The sequence below is a fragment of the Lissotriton vulgaris genome, chromosome 8 (genome assembly GCF_964263255.1).
Source record: "Lissotriton vulgaris chromosome 8, aLisVul1.2, whole genome shotgun sequence".
Taxonomy (NCBI): domain Eukaryota; kingdom Metazoa; phylum Chordata; class Amphibia; order Caudata; family Salamandridae; genus Lissotriton; species Lissotriton vulgaris.
The window spans coordinates 36,136,182-36,153,935 of NC_141696.1; the positions used below are offsets into that span (position 1 = coordinate 36,136,182).

Here is a 17,754-nt window from a genome sequence, read left to right on the forward strand (position 1 = left end):
GTTTCCAAAACTTGGATATGAACTGATATAGGTGATGTAGGGATTCTACCAACTAGCCCAATGTATTTATGTTCTTGGTTCAATGTACTGCAAACATGTAAAGTTAGTTCCACCAACAGCTGCAGCTCACCTCTATTGCAAACAAAGCACCCATATAAATATATGCACAGGGGCCCCATTCGGTTGTGTTATGCACCTGTGATAAACTCATATCATTCAAATATTAAAATTATAGTGCTTAATTATGCTGGACTGTGTCCACCATATATATCAACAAGCTTTTGCAATGCAATCAGTCTTGCATTTGTTAAATAGAGTTGTAGGGTTTGTAAATGATTTTCTTTTTTTTAGTTATGGTTAGTTGTTATGGAGTGGATGTATTTTGTTTGTGTGGAATTATGTGGTGCTTGAATTGGAAATATCAATTGCTCGAATTCTGTGGTTTGGAATTGTGTGGTGCGTAGTGTATTTGTCTATTGTAAAGATTGTACAGATATTATATGATGAATAGTGAGGGGTTAGAGATGTATAAAATATAAAGTAAGAAGGAGAGGGTTAGGTAGTTTCTGTATAAAGTGGTGAATGAATAGTAGATAAAGTAGTATAAAAAGTGTGTGCGAATAAGAGATAGAAGGGGAGAGAATTTTTATAGATGTACAAAGAGGCTGCGGGTGTATATGTAGAAGATACTGAAAGAAGAGGAGAAGAGTGTTTGTTTGTTATTATTTGAAAGTTATTGTATTGTAACTGTGGATATTGTTCTGAAGTGAAATAATAAGATAAATGGTGGGTTTGTGTGTGATAGACTGATATAGTAGTGTAAATGCGAGGATGAGAGAGTTAGAGGGAGTGGTGGGAGGGTTATTTGGGGGTGACGTGGAGTTATAACAAATACGAGGATGTAAGGGTAGGTAGTATGTGCTAGTAGGCAGTTTGGATATGAGAAAGGGAGTATGAGGTAGGGATATGAAGGGGGAGTGTAATTGTGAATGAGAGATGGGAGTGGTGGTATGATGGATAGCTGATAGTGGCAGTGAGTGTGTGTAGGAGAGAATATAGCGTTTTGAAGCTTTTTTCTTCATTCATTCATTTTTCTTCATTCATTCATTTTTCTTCATTCATAAGAAAGCATGTGAACTGGTGTAAGACTTTTTTTGATTTTTTGCATTAAATACACATGTGCAACCTATGTTGAAAATAATGCAAATGGCACATCAAAAGTTTAATACTGAGCAAATCTGCTGAATAAAGAAATGTAAACACTATAAATTGTATTGGTTTTTAAAATAAAATTCTTCCTCGTATATGTTTATACACCCATACTGTTATGATACAAAACAACAAGAAAACAATATTCATGAGATAGTGACCAGCCTAAAAAGCAGATATTTTTCCTTTTTTTCTTGAAAGGTGATGAGTATGTGTTTCTACATTTTACACAAACTTTCCAATGTAGTATCAATACAGCTTAAAAGGTCTAGTGCAGGAGGTGAGATTTGGTTCCACATATTTATTATTTTGGTGAGAGATAGGGTTTTTAATCATTTTATGACTCCACCACATTTTTTAGAATCCACTTTGGGTAAGGATGAGATGGAGTATGGTTGTGGATGTGTGCAAGTTTACCACGTGAGGGTGCCTATGAATCTTTGCCATGTGGGGATGCCCGAAAGCACAATGTTGGATTTTACTCAGGGATTTTAATTATTTTGCTAAAAACTTGGACTTATTGAATGTATATAAAAAATTAAACGTGCAAATGGTGAATATATGTTTAGTAATTTTATGTAGTTGTTGGTAATATTTTATGTCTAGATAGCAAACAATATGTCCTATAATGTTTATAGTTTTTAATATTTTGTGGTAATTACATATTTATATATTTTATATGCTGGTGTATAACATTGATTGGTTTTATATATGCAATACGAGAGTTAAGATTACAGTCTTGATAAAGATGGTTTAACCAGGGCGATACCATCGAAAAACGCGACGCCCTTACCCCTAATCTGTGTTGTCGACTGGCACAACAAATTTAAAATAATCTTCAACATATCGAGTTCCAGCCTTAAAGCCATCTCGTCACGGATAGGCTTTATTGATGACAAAGCGAATTGTCTTTTTAAAAACTCTCTTTTGTTTCTATCTTTTTTATTCCCTTTCTTTGATCAAACCGTGATTTTTGAATATGTAATTTGTGTAGGGCATTACTATTGTGTATATGTATGCAGTATATGGGATTAGATTAACTTGGACATCGGTTTTTATTGTAATGAATTGCTAAAAAGCTTTTGAATGATTTTAATAAACGTATTGGTAAAGATTTATATTAAATCTGCCTGGTGGCGCACTGTATTCAGCAAAAGTTGATATATCCCCCTTGGTGCTATTTTTGTATGAAGTGACATATGCGGTCTGGATAAATATGATGAGTAGTGTGTAACATATAGTCCACCAAAAGATATATTGGCATTTATAGTGTCTAAAACGGAACCCTATTCCTTTGTTGTAAAAGGGGTCCCTCTCACTTGGTTTTCCAGTGTGTATGTGTACAGATGTCTGGCATGATGAGTGCATGATCACTACATGTGGTTTGCATGCTGTGTTCTGATTGGCTGAGTATTCCTAGATATATGTGGCATCTAACTTTATTTTGGTAACTTGAGCATTTGACCAAACTTTCTAAATCAGTATCATCTTCTACAATATGGTCATCAGGAGCAGGTAACCTTGATAAGCAATCAGCTAATATATTTCTTACGCCAGGAATATACTCAACCTTGAAGTGAAAGTCTTGTAATTTGTATTGCCATCTTGCAATCCTTGAAGTTGCTTTTCCACAACCCTTTGTGGTGAACAAATCAACTAAGGGTCTATGATCACTCCTGACTTTGAAAGTGGTACCATAAACATATTTGCGGAAATACTCAATTCCCCACCAACAAGCTAAAGTTTCCTTTTCGCAAGTGGAATACTTGCACTCAGCGCCTCTTAATGGTCTGGATGCAAAACCAATAGTGGCTAACTGACCTTTCTGGTTTTGCATCAATACTGCACCAATCTCTGCATTGCTGGCATCGGTAACAATGACAGAACTGCATGCCGTGTCAAAAGTTGCTAAAGCAGGTCCTGAAATAATACTTTTCTTTAACATTTTAAATTCCTCCTTACATTTATCATCCCACATAATCCCATCCTCATCGCCAATATGAAGATCCTGACAAGGCACTCGAGTGGTGAGTGAATTATGTCCAATTTTTAAAGAGCAATGAAGGACACGTCTGTACGAAGAGCCTGGGTCTTAACTGTCATCTCTGGAATCACGAGCGCACAGCCTTCCTGATTCCAGACATGACATCAAGACACCACACACTACATGTGGTTTGCATGCTGTGTTCTGATTGGCTGAGTATTCCTAGATATATGTGACATCTAACTTTATTTTGGTAACTTGAGCATTTGGCCAAACGTGTTTCATTGGGGCCAAATTCTTGGAACTGTCTGTAATCTAGCTGGCTTTCTGTGGAATTGTTCAGGGTTTTCTCTGGTTGTCCATTTGTCTTCAGGCTGATTATAACCATAACTCCACCTGTGACCTAATAATCGGTAGGCCTGGGTTTGGTTCACAGGGCCTGTTGACCACGTATATCTAACTCAGGGTTATTTAGGAGGTCATCTTGAGTGAATTCGACAGCAGTGATAGGAGCTCGTTGCTACTTGTGCACAAACCATGGCAGTGATTGATATCATATTTGCCGACATTCTCATTATTGTGCATATAGTTGTCATAGCGTACATCGACATTGCTTTTACTAGTTTTCACATTGTTATGTGTGCACAGTTTATGGCGTTCATCAACATTGCATTTACTGGTATTGCTGCTGTTGGGCCTGCACCGTTCTTGGTGTACATTGACAGCAGCACATTTTGTGCCAGTGCAAGGGGAAGACAGGAATACGCCATATAATGTTGAATATGATGCATTTCTGCCCTCTCCCTTTCATGCATCACAGCAGAGCAAGGTGTCATGCTGCGATGCGTTGCACAAGCCTTTGACAAATCAGCCCCTTAATAACTTCCTTATGCATTGTAACATCACACATCAATGCTGATACACATGACTTTTTTATAGCCATGTTGAGATGCTAATATTTGCCACGGTTTGTATGTACCTTTTTTTCTCTTCGCTCTACAAATTCTCTTGCAAGCTTATTGCAAATGTGGTCTTATAATGTAAAAACAAATCACTTTTAAAAACCTCTCATCCTAGCTTCCCCTCTTCTTGGAACAATTGGGAAACCTTGCACCACTCTTTGATGCACTTATTAAAGGTAGTGTAATGTAATTACACTTTGCCTGATACAATGACACTTTGCATGAGGCAGTGACAGTTTATGTCACAAAGTGCTGTGTCACATCGCAAGCAGCGCGCTCACATGACAATGCGTCATAAATGTAAGCAGATCGTGGGAAAAAAGGTTGTGCAACACTGCACCATTTTTTTCCCGCAAAAGAGATAAGTGTCATGTTTGATGAATCTAGCCCTATTTTTCATTAGGTTCTTGCAGGTGAGTTCTCAACATCAGTTTGCAATTCAATGTAGTATAAGAGAAAATGAGACAACGTGGGAGAGGATGAGTTTTTTATTCTCCTTTTTCCAATATTTCTTTCCATAGATCCTTCATTATCTGAAACATCTGCATGTTAAGATGGACACAGGGGATAAAATCTTGTTTGATGAGCATGGAGACTCCCCTGCCCCCTTCGATATACTCAATATTCAGATATCACAGAAGGAGGAATTCCAGGCACTGAAAGTGGGGACCATAGACACAATGGCCCCAGAGGACAGAAAGATAACCATTAACGTGAGCGCCATCCTTTGGAGCGATGGATTCTCTAAGGTGAGTTCACAATACACAGGATGAGAGGGAACTACTTGGTAGCCTGCATTTCTATCTATCTTTTTTTTGCTTTTTCTCCCTTTTTTATCTCTCTTTGCCAGGTGCTCATTAATTTCCTCTTGCTATCTCTTTCACCCTCTCTTTTGCTCCTTCTCTTTTTATCCTCTCTTTCTCACCCCTCTCTTACTCGTATGCTGCCGTCCCCTCACTGATTTCATACTTGCCCAATCTATTCATGTCACTCTCCTTTACTAATCCCTGTATTTTCCCCACTTTGAATAATTTACATCTCTGTCTCTAACTTGCAGCTGCTGTTTCTCCTGCTTCCACCCACCCAGTCCTGTGCTAATTTCATCTTTCCCACACTCTTATTCTCCTTTACACGTGTCTTCTAAATTTTCTCCCACTAGTTCTATTTATTTTGAATTGCTCTCCTTCCCCATTGCTTTATATTCATCTATTTCCTACCCCTCGGTCTCTTTCTGTTCACCATCCTCTATCTTTTTTCTCTATCTGCTGTTTCTGTAACTTCCAGTTCCCAACAGCTCTTCCAATGTCGCCCATTCACATTCTCCCAGCCTTTCTTCCTCTGTCCATCTTCCGCTCCCTTCATTTACCTGTCTTCTCTCCCGTTGCTTTAAATTCATGGGGATTTTAGGGAATTTGAGGGTGTCTCTAACTGCAAAGATTCTTCTGCTTTTCTGGCAGCTCTGGCTTTCTCCAAGGTTTCCTCATCTAGTTCAATGATGAAGATCTCTGTAGTCACTGTGTGGTTGGCGTTATAGTCCTCCCTTTTAAACTCATGCGCACGGCGGCTTTTCCCGCTGTGCGCTGAAGTTTTGTAAATACCGCGGTTCATGACGAGCTCAGCCCGTACGAGAGGTGTACCTCATGACGAGCTGAGCTGCAACAATGTCGGCTCCTGCATTATGAAGGGAGCCAGCTGAGGCCACGGTGGCCCAGGAACTCTCTCCTCAGTCCCCAACATTGTGTATGGTGGGTGCCATGGGTGGGCGTCAAGGCACCCAACTATATTAAACTTGGAATGGGTTCCACATGGCTTAGGAAGGGGAGCTATTGGGTCCTTCTCTCCTTGGAAAAAAAGAACACAGCCCTGGGGAATAAGGGTCCTGAGGGCCTTCCCTGTAAAAAAAATGGTACCAAGTCAACTACAAACTCTTCCCCTTTGCCCCCTACCGTCATCATTAGTAGTATACAACTGCGTTCCCTCCATTGTCCGTGCTGAAGGACAGTGTGTTTTCTCTACAACTGCACATTGAGAAACAGTCTAAAATCCTTGGTAGAGGTGAATGCATTGTTTATTTCCCTTCAAAATGTACCATGAGTTTGTCACTCATTGGTGAGTTAGAAGCTATGAACAATCATCTATGCAATTAAGGTCCTACCCATGTACGGGGCCATCTGTTAGATCCTATTTTTTCCAATTGACTTGATCTTAGCTGTGTCCCTGCGCTTCCCTTATGTTGGTCGGATCATGTTGCTGTAGCTTTCTCATTGAAAGTGGCTTTTTACCCTTCAGCATCTTGCCTGGTAACTGATCAACAAATGCGAAATTGTGCCCAACTTGATGTCTCAGCTCTAAATAAATTGTTAGTTGATAGCAAACCAGTGGCAGAACAGATTACTGTTACTGATCTTGGTATCATTCAAAATTGGATTGTTCTAACAGTACACACTTGCATCCCTATATCGAACAAGCGTGTAAAAAGACAACTGCCACCCACTCCCTGGTTTTCTAAGGATCTGAAAAGTGAAAAATCTAAATGTAAATTCCTTGAAAGATGCTAGAGGAAACATTATCTTGAAGGAGATAAAGTAGCATATAAAAAAAGCCCTCAAGGAATACCACACTCTTTGTAAAGTAATTCAGGCTGAGTTCTTTACTCATAAAATCTCTCAGTCCCAAAATTGCTTGAAAACACTTTTTAAGGTAGTAAAAGAACTCTCCGGTGCAGAAACTTAGACTACCCCCCCTGCTCTTACTGGCACACGATGTGAAGAACTTGCCCTCTACTTCAATGATAAAGTTGAACAAATACATTCTGCACTGCTTAGTAAACACTCTCAAACCAGTGTCACATGTTAAAAGTCCCTCTCCCAATAAACTGGAAACTTGGATCCTTGAGCCTAGTTCCTTTGGCCAACTCTTGGCAAACAAGAAATCGGGGTCTCCTCTGGATTTACTTCCCTTTCATGTGATCAAATAGTTGTACTCGCCATATTCATGGATCTCCTTAACATCTCCCTGTCGGGGAGCGTTGTTCCTCAGGAATGGAAACATGCCATAATCCTCCCTCTTTTTAAGAAGGCCAATGCTGACCCTACTAAGCCATCTAACTACCGCCCCATTTCACTGCTCCTGGCCTTTTCCAAAATTCTGGAAAAGCATTTAAATGACCAATTGACTGCATTTGTGAAATCCCACAACACCCTTCACCCCTCTCAATCAGGTTTTAGAGCGGGTTTCTCCACAAAAACTACTCTTCTTGGAGGGACTGAAATGATACTACACAGGTTAGATGAGGGTGGAACCGTGGCCCTTATATTATTGGACCTCTGCGCCACTTTTTACACAGTATATAATTCTGTCTTGTTGAGATGCTTGCAGGCAGTGGGCCTAGCTGGATTAGCTTTGCAGTGGATTGCATCTTTTTTAGCTGACCAAACCTTTCAGGTTGTTTCTGCGTCAGCGAATTCCAACTCCTGTTCGTCCCCTTAAGGGGTTTCTCAATGGTCGGTGCTGAGCCCTCAGCTTTTTAATATGTGTGTCAGTCCGCGGATGTTGTAGAAGATGCTAGTCTCTCCCTCTTTTCCTATGCTGACGACACTCAGATAATTTTTTTGCTTTCCTCGGCTAAGGGGTCTGACCCCTCAGCCTTACAGTCAGGTCTGAGTAAAGTTGCATCTTGGATGCAATACAATCCACTCGAACTGAACTTTGGAAAGACTGAAGTTATGATTTTAGGAAAGGAACATGATCTATGGGGTCCTCAACACTTGCCCCCTGAATTGGATACGCTGCCTTTGTCGGTACACCATGTCCATAATCTGGGTTTCATCATTGACGAGCATCTTTCAGTGAAGCAACAAGTCACTAGGCTATCTGCCATTTGCTGAAAAACATCTTATGGATGATTCCCCTCTCTGCTCAAAAAACGGAAGTCCATTTCATAGTCACTGCCAGCTTAGTCTATGGCAATGATATCTACCTGGGCTCCAAGCAAGCTATAATCCAAAGACTTCAAGTGGCGCATAATGCGGCGGCTAGACTATTATGTCAGGTGCCTAAATCTTCATCCGGAGCCTTCATTGGCTGAAGGTGGAGAACCGTATAAAATGTAAGGCCCTCTGCTTTATGTCCAAAATCAAAACTGGAGTGGTCCCCAAATATCTAGAAAAGTTAGCTTAGCTTTACCAACCCCGCATATTTTATTATTTGATATGGATTTTATTAATGTTTCTGAAAAGCATTGTAAAATGAAGGAAATCAATAATACTATGATGGCTAAACTGCCTAATAGTCCAGCTATTATAACGAGATGTAAGCAAGTGATGTAAGGTTTTTTAAGAGAGATTCGTGAAATAATGAGATGATGATAATGTAACATGTATGGTTCATTTTTATGTGCTTTTATGATTCTCTTAAATAGAAATCGAATAAAGCTTGTTTATCTATCTATCTGTCTATAAAATTAGGCTTAGCTTAGCTTCACCAACCCCCGCGTCTCCTTCGATCTACTAATCAGATGAGGTTCTCTGTCCCTAAATTAAATGTCTCCCCCATGCGCTGCCCGTCCTTTTTGTAACGCCCTGAACGTCTCAGGATCGTTTAACAGACACGATAATGAGGACGCAACCACTTGTGAAGGGTTAGTTATTTTAATGAAGGCACAAATAATACAAAGAGTAAACAAAAGTTATAGTCACTGGAATCCTCCAGGCTAAGTACGTTACCAGCCCACAGCACGGATGGTCCTAACCGTCCTCTGCATATACGCCGATCCCGGCGTATGCCAACAGAGGGCAGAAATGAAATGGCCGACAATGCCAATCGGTAGGCTGTGAGGGGCACAAAGAGTGTTGGGGAGAATCGAGGAGTCAGGGAAACACCCAGCCGGGGTCTCTACCTGAAGGGAGCAGCTGCTCAACCTCTTCCTCAGACTGCACCGGGACGCGGAGTCACCTCCTGGTGATGCGTCACCGATACCCCAATCAAAAGCAAGAAGACTGAACCGAGAGCAGCCGCTCGATCGATCCTGTGGACTTCCGAGTCTGTAACGCGGCAAACACCTCCTGGTGTGCGTTACAGCTGGCAGTCCCTGTATCTCTGGTCGGGCTAGGAGTTACGACTCCAACCAGCATAAGCGCCACTGCGCTTTGACTCAGCCGAGTCAAAAAGCGAAGCTCAATGGTTGACCGGTAGAGCTTCCGGGTCCTTCACAGGTGACGATGGGGCAAGACACGGCCCAGGGAGTAACGACTCGACCTACCTCCGTTCTTGCCTTACTGGAGCACCACTCCGGAACTCTGCTCTTCACGAAGCAGGTACGTCGGTGTAAACACAATATCCGACAGCGTTGTACCTCCCGGTTCCTCCCTTTATAGGGCGTGTTTTCCTTGAGTTATGTAACAGCTCTCCTTTTTACATAAGGGCGTGTTTTCCTTGAGTTATGTAACAGCTCTCCTGTTTACATAAGGGCGTGTTTTCCTTGAGTTATGTAACAGCTCTCCTGTTTACATAACCTCTCAACCGCTAAGCATCCTGGGATATGTAGTCCGTTTTCCTCCCCTCGCATGACAGGAATTCTTGACACTTTTCTTATTTAGGACCTACCTTGTTGAGCTCGCTACCTTTCTCACTTCGTGAGGAAACCGTTTACAGCCCATTCCACAAATGTTTCAAGATTTGGCACTTCAATACTTAGGGCCTCATTAGGATGGCGGACGGACCTGCGTCCCTCGGCCACCCCGAGGTGGAGGGACCGTCCACAGGGGCAGCGGCGGTCCCTCCGTGCAAATTAGGATGTGACCGCCACCCTGGCGGTCACATCCAGTATCTGTAACCTTGCGGCGGGTGCTGCTTGAAGCAGCGCCTGCCGCAAGGTTAAAATTACATGCTTTGCATATGCATGCACAAAGTGGCAGGCACCGTGCGGTGCCTGCCGCTTTGTGCATGCATATGCAGGGGGGTAGCATAGGTACCCCCCATGTGCACCCCCACCCCCCAACACCCTGGGGGCCCGCAATGGGCCCCCAGAAGCAAAGGTCCACATGCTTTTCCACGGCGGAAAAGCATGTTTCTTCACCCTTTGTAATTTGACTGGCGGTGTCTTGTAGACACCACCACCAAATTGCGGACAACATCCCACGGATCAGCGGCGGACGGACTTGCCGTCCGCCGCTGATACCGCCGCCATCCTAATGTGGCTGGTGGTGTTTTGGAGGTCCACAGTGGTGAATCCGAATCCTCCAGGCCGGCAGTGGCTTCCGCCGGCCCGGAGGATGCGGATTCACCGCCATCCTAAATGACCCCTTAGTTTTCTGGCTAGTTTTTCTCAGCTCTCTTATCTGGCCGGCGCTGGGAAACCCCTCAGGGTAGTTGTGCACCTTACAAATTCAATTCATTTCAAATTTATTTAATTGGAGTGCAATCTCTTCTGTTGTGACTGTCCAAGACGAGTGGGCTCATTCTTGTTGAATCCTGGGCTGAAAGCAGTTTCCACGGTTCTCCCTATTAATTGTTTCTGAGTATGCGAATGCGCCAAATCAACTAGAAGGATCTGCCGATTTGGTCCTGCCCTGTCCAAGTTAGCAGTATTGAATGGTGCACACACCATTTTACAGGCTGATGGACAGTGTGTTTTCTCTACAACTGCACGTCTAAAATCCTTGGTGGAGGTTAATGCATTGTTGATTTATTGGCGCCCAATCTCTTCTGTAGTGACTTTCCAAGACAAGAGCGTTCTTTCTTTTCTTCAGACTTAGTTTCTGAAATAGAAGTAAAACATCCTAAGTTGGCAAGGCAGCAGGCTCTGTCTAAAGAGGGCTCCACGTCATCAGATAGCCGCTGGATGAGGCTTTAGTAAAGCTGTAGACTTTTGGCAGCAAATCTCAGATCGGGGAGAAATTTGAATTTTGAACCCTGAGAAGGTCCCTTGCTGGCTCCATACTTTTCCCTGGAAAAATCAGACAGTCACCCTTCTACAGACAAAAGGGACTGGGTAGAAAGACCAAACAAATTTCCCTTTTGTGCTCCACTCCACATGCACGAATCGTTAAGTTACTCAGAAAGCACTGAATACATTTTCTTCCCACTATTCGTTACCAATTATTACTGTATCCTTTATCTATAAAAAGCTATAGGTTTACATTATTTAAAGTGCATATCATTATATCTACAATGTACATATTGATGAACATATAATATAAAACAACTCCGTAAAATCTAAAATCTGAAAAAACTCATACTCATAATCAATCTCTCAACAATATATAAAAAAAATCCTTATTCAGCAATTTACAGTATACATACAGCCAATTCACAATTTTTCAGCCTCCACAGTATATCATAAGTTGTAAACATATGCAAATAATTGTAAACAGATACAGTTATTTGAAAAAAAACAACTAATACATAATATGGACCTTATTACGATGGCAGCTGGAAAGGCTTTGAATGGCTTTGGTATGCCCGAATCTGATTCGGAACACCCCTTTTCAAACGACTTGGAACCCCTTCTGACCGACTGATTACGATGGTTGAAAACTGTTCAGAATTTTCTAGTCAGATCCAACTCGGTTCCGAATGGCATTCGGAGAAACCGAGTCTGTCAGAGCCAACTCGTACAGTTCTACGGACTGGGTTTCCTACCGACGTATTACTATGTCAGATTCGAAAGCCTTTCCAAATCAGTTGTTACAACATGGATCAGCTGCCAGAATCCAACTTTGGGGGCCTGTGGCGGTACCCATGGGATCCCTCTTTGCAACAATGCACAGTGTGGCAGGCACCATGGGGTACTCACCACAGGGTGCCCAATTTCCCCCACCCCCTCCTTTCTTCAATGGGAGCCTGTGTAGTCGGTCAGGAACACAAGCTCCCATTGAAGTCAATGGGAGTCCGACCCAACGGTGTTCGGAATCATCGTAATCGGTCGGTCCGACTCCGCGAATTCCATTCGGTCAGAACATTTCCGAGACCGAATTGGTCAGAATGCTTTCCGACTGACATTGTAATAGGCCCCTATGTCTTATCGCATTATAGAAAATGTCCAAAACTATATATTTAAAAAACCTAATACATAGTATAACGTATCCCTGTATAAAAAATGTTGATACAGCGTTTCGCCGGATCTTAGACTCAAATCCCCGCCTTCTTCAGGACACATTCATTTACAGATTTTTACATAAAAACTGTTGTTTGTTCTAGAATACAAAAGTAAAAAATTAATCCAGTCAATTCAGGCATAACATACCATTAACTTAACATTTTAATCAGTGCAAACTGTTGACTACCTGAGACCATTTCATATTTTTCAAAATAGAGACTATGCTTATGCGGCCAACCAACTTTGAATTTAGGACCATTACAACAAAGTTTATAATTTTATACATATGTTTATGTATATGTTTTATATATGTTTTATGTATTTTGTATTCATATATACCTAGGGCCAACTGGCATTATTTACAAATGTTTAATTGCCAATAATATGAGCATGGCATTATTTACGTAAACTTTTATTGCTAATATTAGAACACTGCTGATTCTAGTAGGTGCTTTAAGGTCAATGGGGTCACCTTGTATCCCTCAGAACCTGGGTTAATTGTTATAAAGCTACAAGTGGGTAAGCACCAAGGGGTACTGGTTCAGAAGCTGTTTATTTCAATAGTGATGTTGTACTAGACATTAATAAATGTACCACACCTCAGTTAGTTTTAATCTAAAATATATATATATATTTATTAAATTATTTGTTTTGTTGCTCTATTTTTCTAGCCAATTGTGTAAAATAATTTTATATAAACGGATAATACCAATGGGGGCTCTCTGACAAAGAAAACACAATAACAAATGCACAGACAATTCAATAGGTGACTGTGGTGACATATAGTGACATATAGTGTATAGGGGTGACCTTTCAAATAATAAACAAGACAATAACATAAACTCTCCATCCTTTTCAGGTCTTTCACTTTAGCTAGTCCTATTCTTTAAAATAATCGCTATAGTGAGCCAGGACATGAGATGGTTGTACGTCGACATTTCAACCCTGTATATATGTGTGTCTATATATATATATATATATATATATATATATATATATATATATATATATATATATATATATATATATATATATATATATATATATATATATTCATATAAAAAAATCATAGGTTTCAGGCCTTATATAGTTAGGAATTAGCATTTAAAAAAAACATTGAAATTGCTCCTATATAGTTAGTTGTACTAACTATATTTCGCGCACCTGCAATCCACTGCTGATGATGTCACATATTACACCATTCATGACATGGTCAGTGACATCACTGATGACATCACTGATGACATCTCAAATGACATCATTGATGACACCACTGATGACATCTCATTTGACATCACTGATGACATCATCCAGTGACTGTGTGTTTCTGTAAAGTTTAAATATGTTTTACATATTGAAGAATGAGTGGATGTATAAGTGTCTGGATGAAGGATTTAGTAGGTGCGTGACTGACTGTATGAGTGAGTGATTAACTGGGTCTTACTAAATGCATGGGTTAGTGACTAAAATGTCTGAATTTGTGCATCAGTATGTTTGTTGTTGTGTAAGCTGCTGCATGTGTTGATCAGTAGCTATATGAGTGGCTATATGGGTTATTGATTGGTTGCCCAAGTATTTGAATGGGAGACTGAGTGTGTGTGTGGGTGGCTGGGAGGTGTGTGACTCTGTGCATAGATGTGTGAGCAGTTGATTCACTAGGTGTATGAGTTCAAGAGTGCACGTGGAAACAGCTATATGGGCGGTTGACTGTGTGCATTTGTGTGTTGGTGAGTGAATGGATATCTCAGTGCTACATGTCCAAGTAAGTACAAATGTAAAACACAGTGCATGTGAGAGTTGTCATACATAAATGACTATATATAACAGCCTGTGATTGCATAAGTGACTGCATCTATCAATATGTACTTGTATCAGTGATTGTAAAAGATAGTAAGTATGTGCTAGTCTATGTTTAAATAAGGAAGGTTTTGTGTGTATAACTGTATAGTTGTGGAAATGGGAGTGTGATTGATTCTTTACATGACTGACTAGGTGTGTGAGTAACTCCATGGATGAGTGGCAGTGTGTGAGTCTCCCTATAGGTATATGAGTGCATATGTTGGTCTTGTATTGATGAGTGACTGTATGTATGAAAGATTGTATGGGTGAATGAGTGGATGTGTGCGTAGACCTAGAAATCAGTGAGTGTGTATGTGGTAAGTGGTTTTACTGTGTCAATAGTTTTAGGAATGGTAGTTTGTATTTTACACTGGGTGTATCATAGGTTAGATTAGAGTGTGAGGAGGTGTATTGTATTATCACATGGATGATGTCATCAGTGATGTCATCAGTGATGTTATGTGAGATGTCATCAGTGATGTCATCAGTGATGTCATTTGAGATGTCATCAGTGATGTCACTGACCATGTCATGAATGATGTAATATGTGACATCAATAGCAGTGGATTGCGGGCGCGCGAGTTATAGTGAGTCCAACTAACTATAACGTGGGAATTTCAATGGTTTTGTATGAGTAAAATGTACTGCTAACTATGGGGCTGATTAGGATGGAGGATTTTCCGCATCCTCCGGGCCGGCAGAAGCCACCGCTGGCCCGGAGGATGTGGAAAATCCTCTGCGGACCCACCAAAGACCCACCGCCACATTAGGATGGCTGGTGGGTCCTGGTTTCAGTCCGCCACTTACAACTGCGGCGGAAAAACTGTAACATGGCTGGCGGTGTCTGTCAGACACCGCCAGCCATATTAGGATAGTGTAAAAGAGATGCTTTTTCACGGCGGCTTTTCTGCCAAAGAAAAGCATATGGACTTTGACTTCGGGGGCCCATTGCGGGCCCCCTGGGTGAAGGAGGGTTGGGGGGTGCACATGTGGGGTACCCATGGTACCCCCCCGCATTTGTATGCAGAAATCGGCAGGCACCGCGCGGTGCATGCCGCTTTCTGCATACAAATGCAATGTATGCATTTTTAACATTGCGGCGGGTGCAGCTTGAAGCTGCACCTGCCGCAATGTTAAAGACAGAGGATGTGACCGCCACCCTGATGGTCACATCCTAATCTGCACGGAGGGAACGCCGCTGCCCATGCGGACGTTCCCTCCTACTCTGGGGTCGCGGACGGACTCAAGTCCTTCCGCAATCCTAATGAGCCCCTAAAACTTTTTTTTACTGAATTTCATAGTTTTTTTAAAAGCTAATTCCTTTGTATATCGACTTTGTAACCTACGCTTTTTTTTTAGCTGTTTTTTATAACTATTATTTTTTTTTTATAAAAAAATTATTTGTTCAATGTATATATTTTTTTTATCATATTTTCCTGGTGCGCTCAGGGTGCGCGCACCGGTGAGCTTACCCGTATCATTTTGTCTTGTAGCGCTCCCAGTGCGCGCTCCGGTGAGCTCTTTCGAGTACCATACTTAAAAAAGCAGTATTTTTAATTTATGAAATGAAAATGATTTTGCATTTCCGTACAGCTAGCAAATCGTCACTCAAGCGCGCCGCGCAAGCGCCAACGGAAGCGCCTACGTTCGCGCCTCGTAAGCGCCCCCGGAAGCGCTCCGGAGCGCGCAGCGTAAGCGCGTCAAGTCATATGACCTTAAAATAACACTTTTTATTGGTTGCTAACAGTTTTTTTTTTACAAAGAATGAAATCCTCACCCATTTCCTTCACTTCTTCTTTCACTTTTGTGACTGCAAGACCTGTCTTTTTGCTGCTTAATCTTTGTTTGAATATCAGGGCTACCAGAGAATCCAGCAGCAGTGATGACCCAGATAGATTTTTAGATGAAGAGGTTCCACAGCCTAAAAAAAAGGAGCATTTTATCTAGAAATTGTTTTCAATACCAGCAGACCAAAAAAAATTAAATGCTCCAAAAGTGGAGTGTCGAATTTGTCAAACTGTCCTGTCACGGGGTGACCCATCCAAAAAATATTCCTTTGGAAATTCAACTATGATCCGGCACTTCAAGAGGAGGCACCCGCAGAACTATGCCCAAGAGAGTGTCAGGGCTCTGGCACAAGAGGCTCCAGGGGACGGTGCTTCTACCTCAACTGGAGGAGCAACTGCATCATCAGTGAGGGGGCGACCAGACCAGCTGATCCCTAATATTCAGCCTGCTTTTAATGAAGCAACAATTAAATGCTTAAAATGTGATCAGCTACTTTGTTATGGGGAACAAAGTGTTATGCTCATGGTTCAAGCTATAGAGAACCACCGCTGCCATCCCCAGCCCTAATTTAGATTTTTTTATTTTGCTCCCGTTGAGCAGTTTCCCATTCCCTGTTTTTGTTTTTGTTCAAAAAAAAGAAAAAAGAAGAAAAAAAAAAGTTCTTTTCAGAACTACCTCCAATTCTCATCAAAGAGCTGTATTCTTAAAAAAATGAAAAAGAGTTTTTCCCCGTGGTGCGCTCAGGGTGCGCGTACCGGAGAGCGTACCCGGGAACGCATCCAGCGCATACCCCGCGAAAATATTAAAAAAAAATGGTTTTTTTGCCCTTCATGGTCCTTCTAGGCCCCCCTCAGAAAAACTAGGGGATCAAGGGTTTCTACTCTGCCCCCTTTTAATTATTTCCCACTTTCTTTTTCATCTCTTGTGTCTCGATTCTACCGAGACACAAGATGGTGGACTCTCCAGACTGTTTAGAATGTTGAAAGACAACCAACAGCCAATCACCTTTCCGCTTGCACACTCCTGTGGCGCGCCGGGTGCACTCCCTGGTACGTGTACCAGTGAGCGCACGGAGCGCACCTATAGATATATATGTGTTTTTGAAGTTAATTTTCTAAAAAACCACTGGAGCAATTTCCACCAAATATCGCAAAGGCACATCTGCGTACCAGTCCCTACAATTTTGCCAAGTTTGGCGTAATTCCATTCAGCGGTTCGGGCTGTAGACTTGTCAGACCGTCCTATGGAAATTAACATGGGAAAACACGTTTTGGGACCCCCTTTTTTCTCAGCCCTCACTTCACGAATCCCCCCGAAACTTTCAGGGAAGGAGCGGAGCAGAGCTGGCCAAAGTTTGGGAAAATTACACACAAATTCCTCAACCGGCGCCAGAGTTATTCCCAATAGAATGTTGCGGATTTCCTATGGTAGCCAATCCTAACTATAACTACCTACTGTCGACCGCCAGTAGGTAATATATATATATCTCGACATTCACCCTCTTTCCTTCCCGAAAAAACGACAGGGACTGGTGCTTTTCTCAGTGCTTTAGCCAGCAATCCGCCATGACGCATTTGCAAAAAAGTGCGCGAACAGGCTGCTCATTACAAATTCATAATGGAGAGTAAAAAAATTGATGCATTTTGTGGCATATGGATGATATATAAGACATAGTGCCTAAAAATCAATTTGATCACAATATAAAAATATGTATAAATATCTCTTCTGTAAAAATTATTAAATACATATATATACATTATATGCATGCCTATTTACATGATAATAAATAAATATATCAATATATCAAAGTGGGTCCATTCAAGTAAAACATTTAGTTAACGCGTATTTTTTCCTTTTAACAACTTATGTCAGCT

At 41.4% G+C, this 17,754-nt stretch overlaps 1 protein-coding gene across 1 annotated transcript in view; it reads left to right on the plus strand.

Moving 5' to 3' along the window:
* The window catches only part of LOC147693330 (extracellular calcium-sensing receptor-like), a 52,400-nt gene that overhangs the window by 18,337 nt on the left and 16,309 nt on the right, over window positions 1–17,754 (plus strand). The window contains exon 2 of the mRNA XM_086935934.1: window positions 4,677–4,904. Coding sequence (XP_086792060.1) covers window positions 4,677–4,904 — 228 coding nt within the window. The remainder of the gene's footprint in view (window positions 1–4,676; window positions 4,905–17,754) is intronic.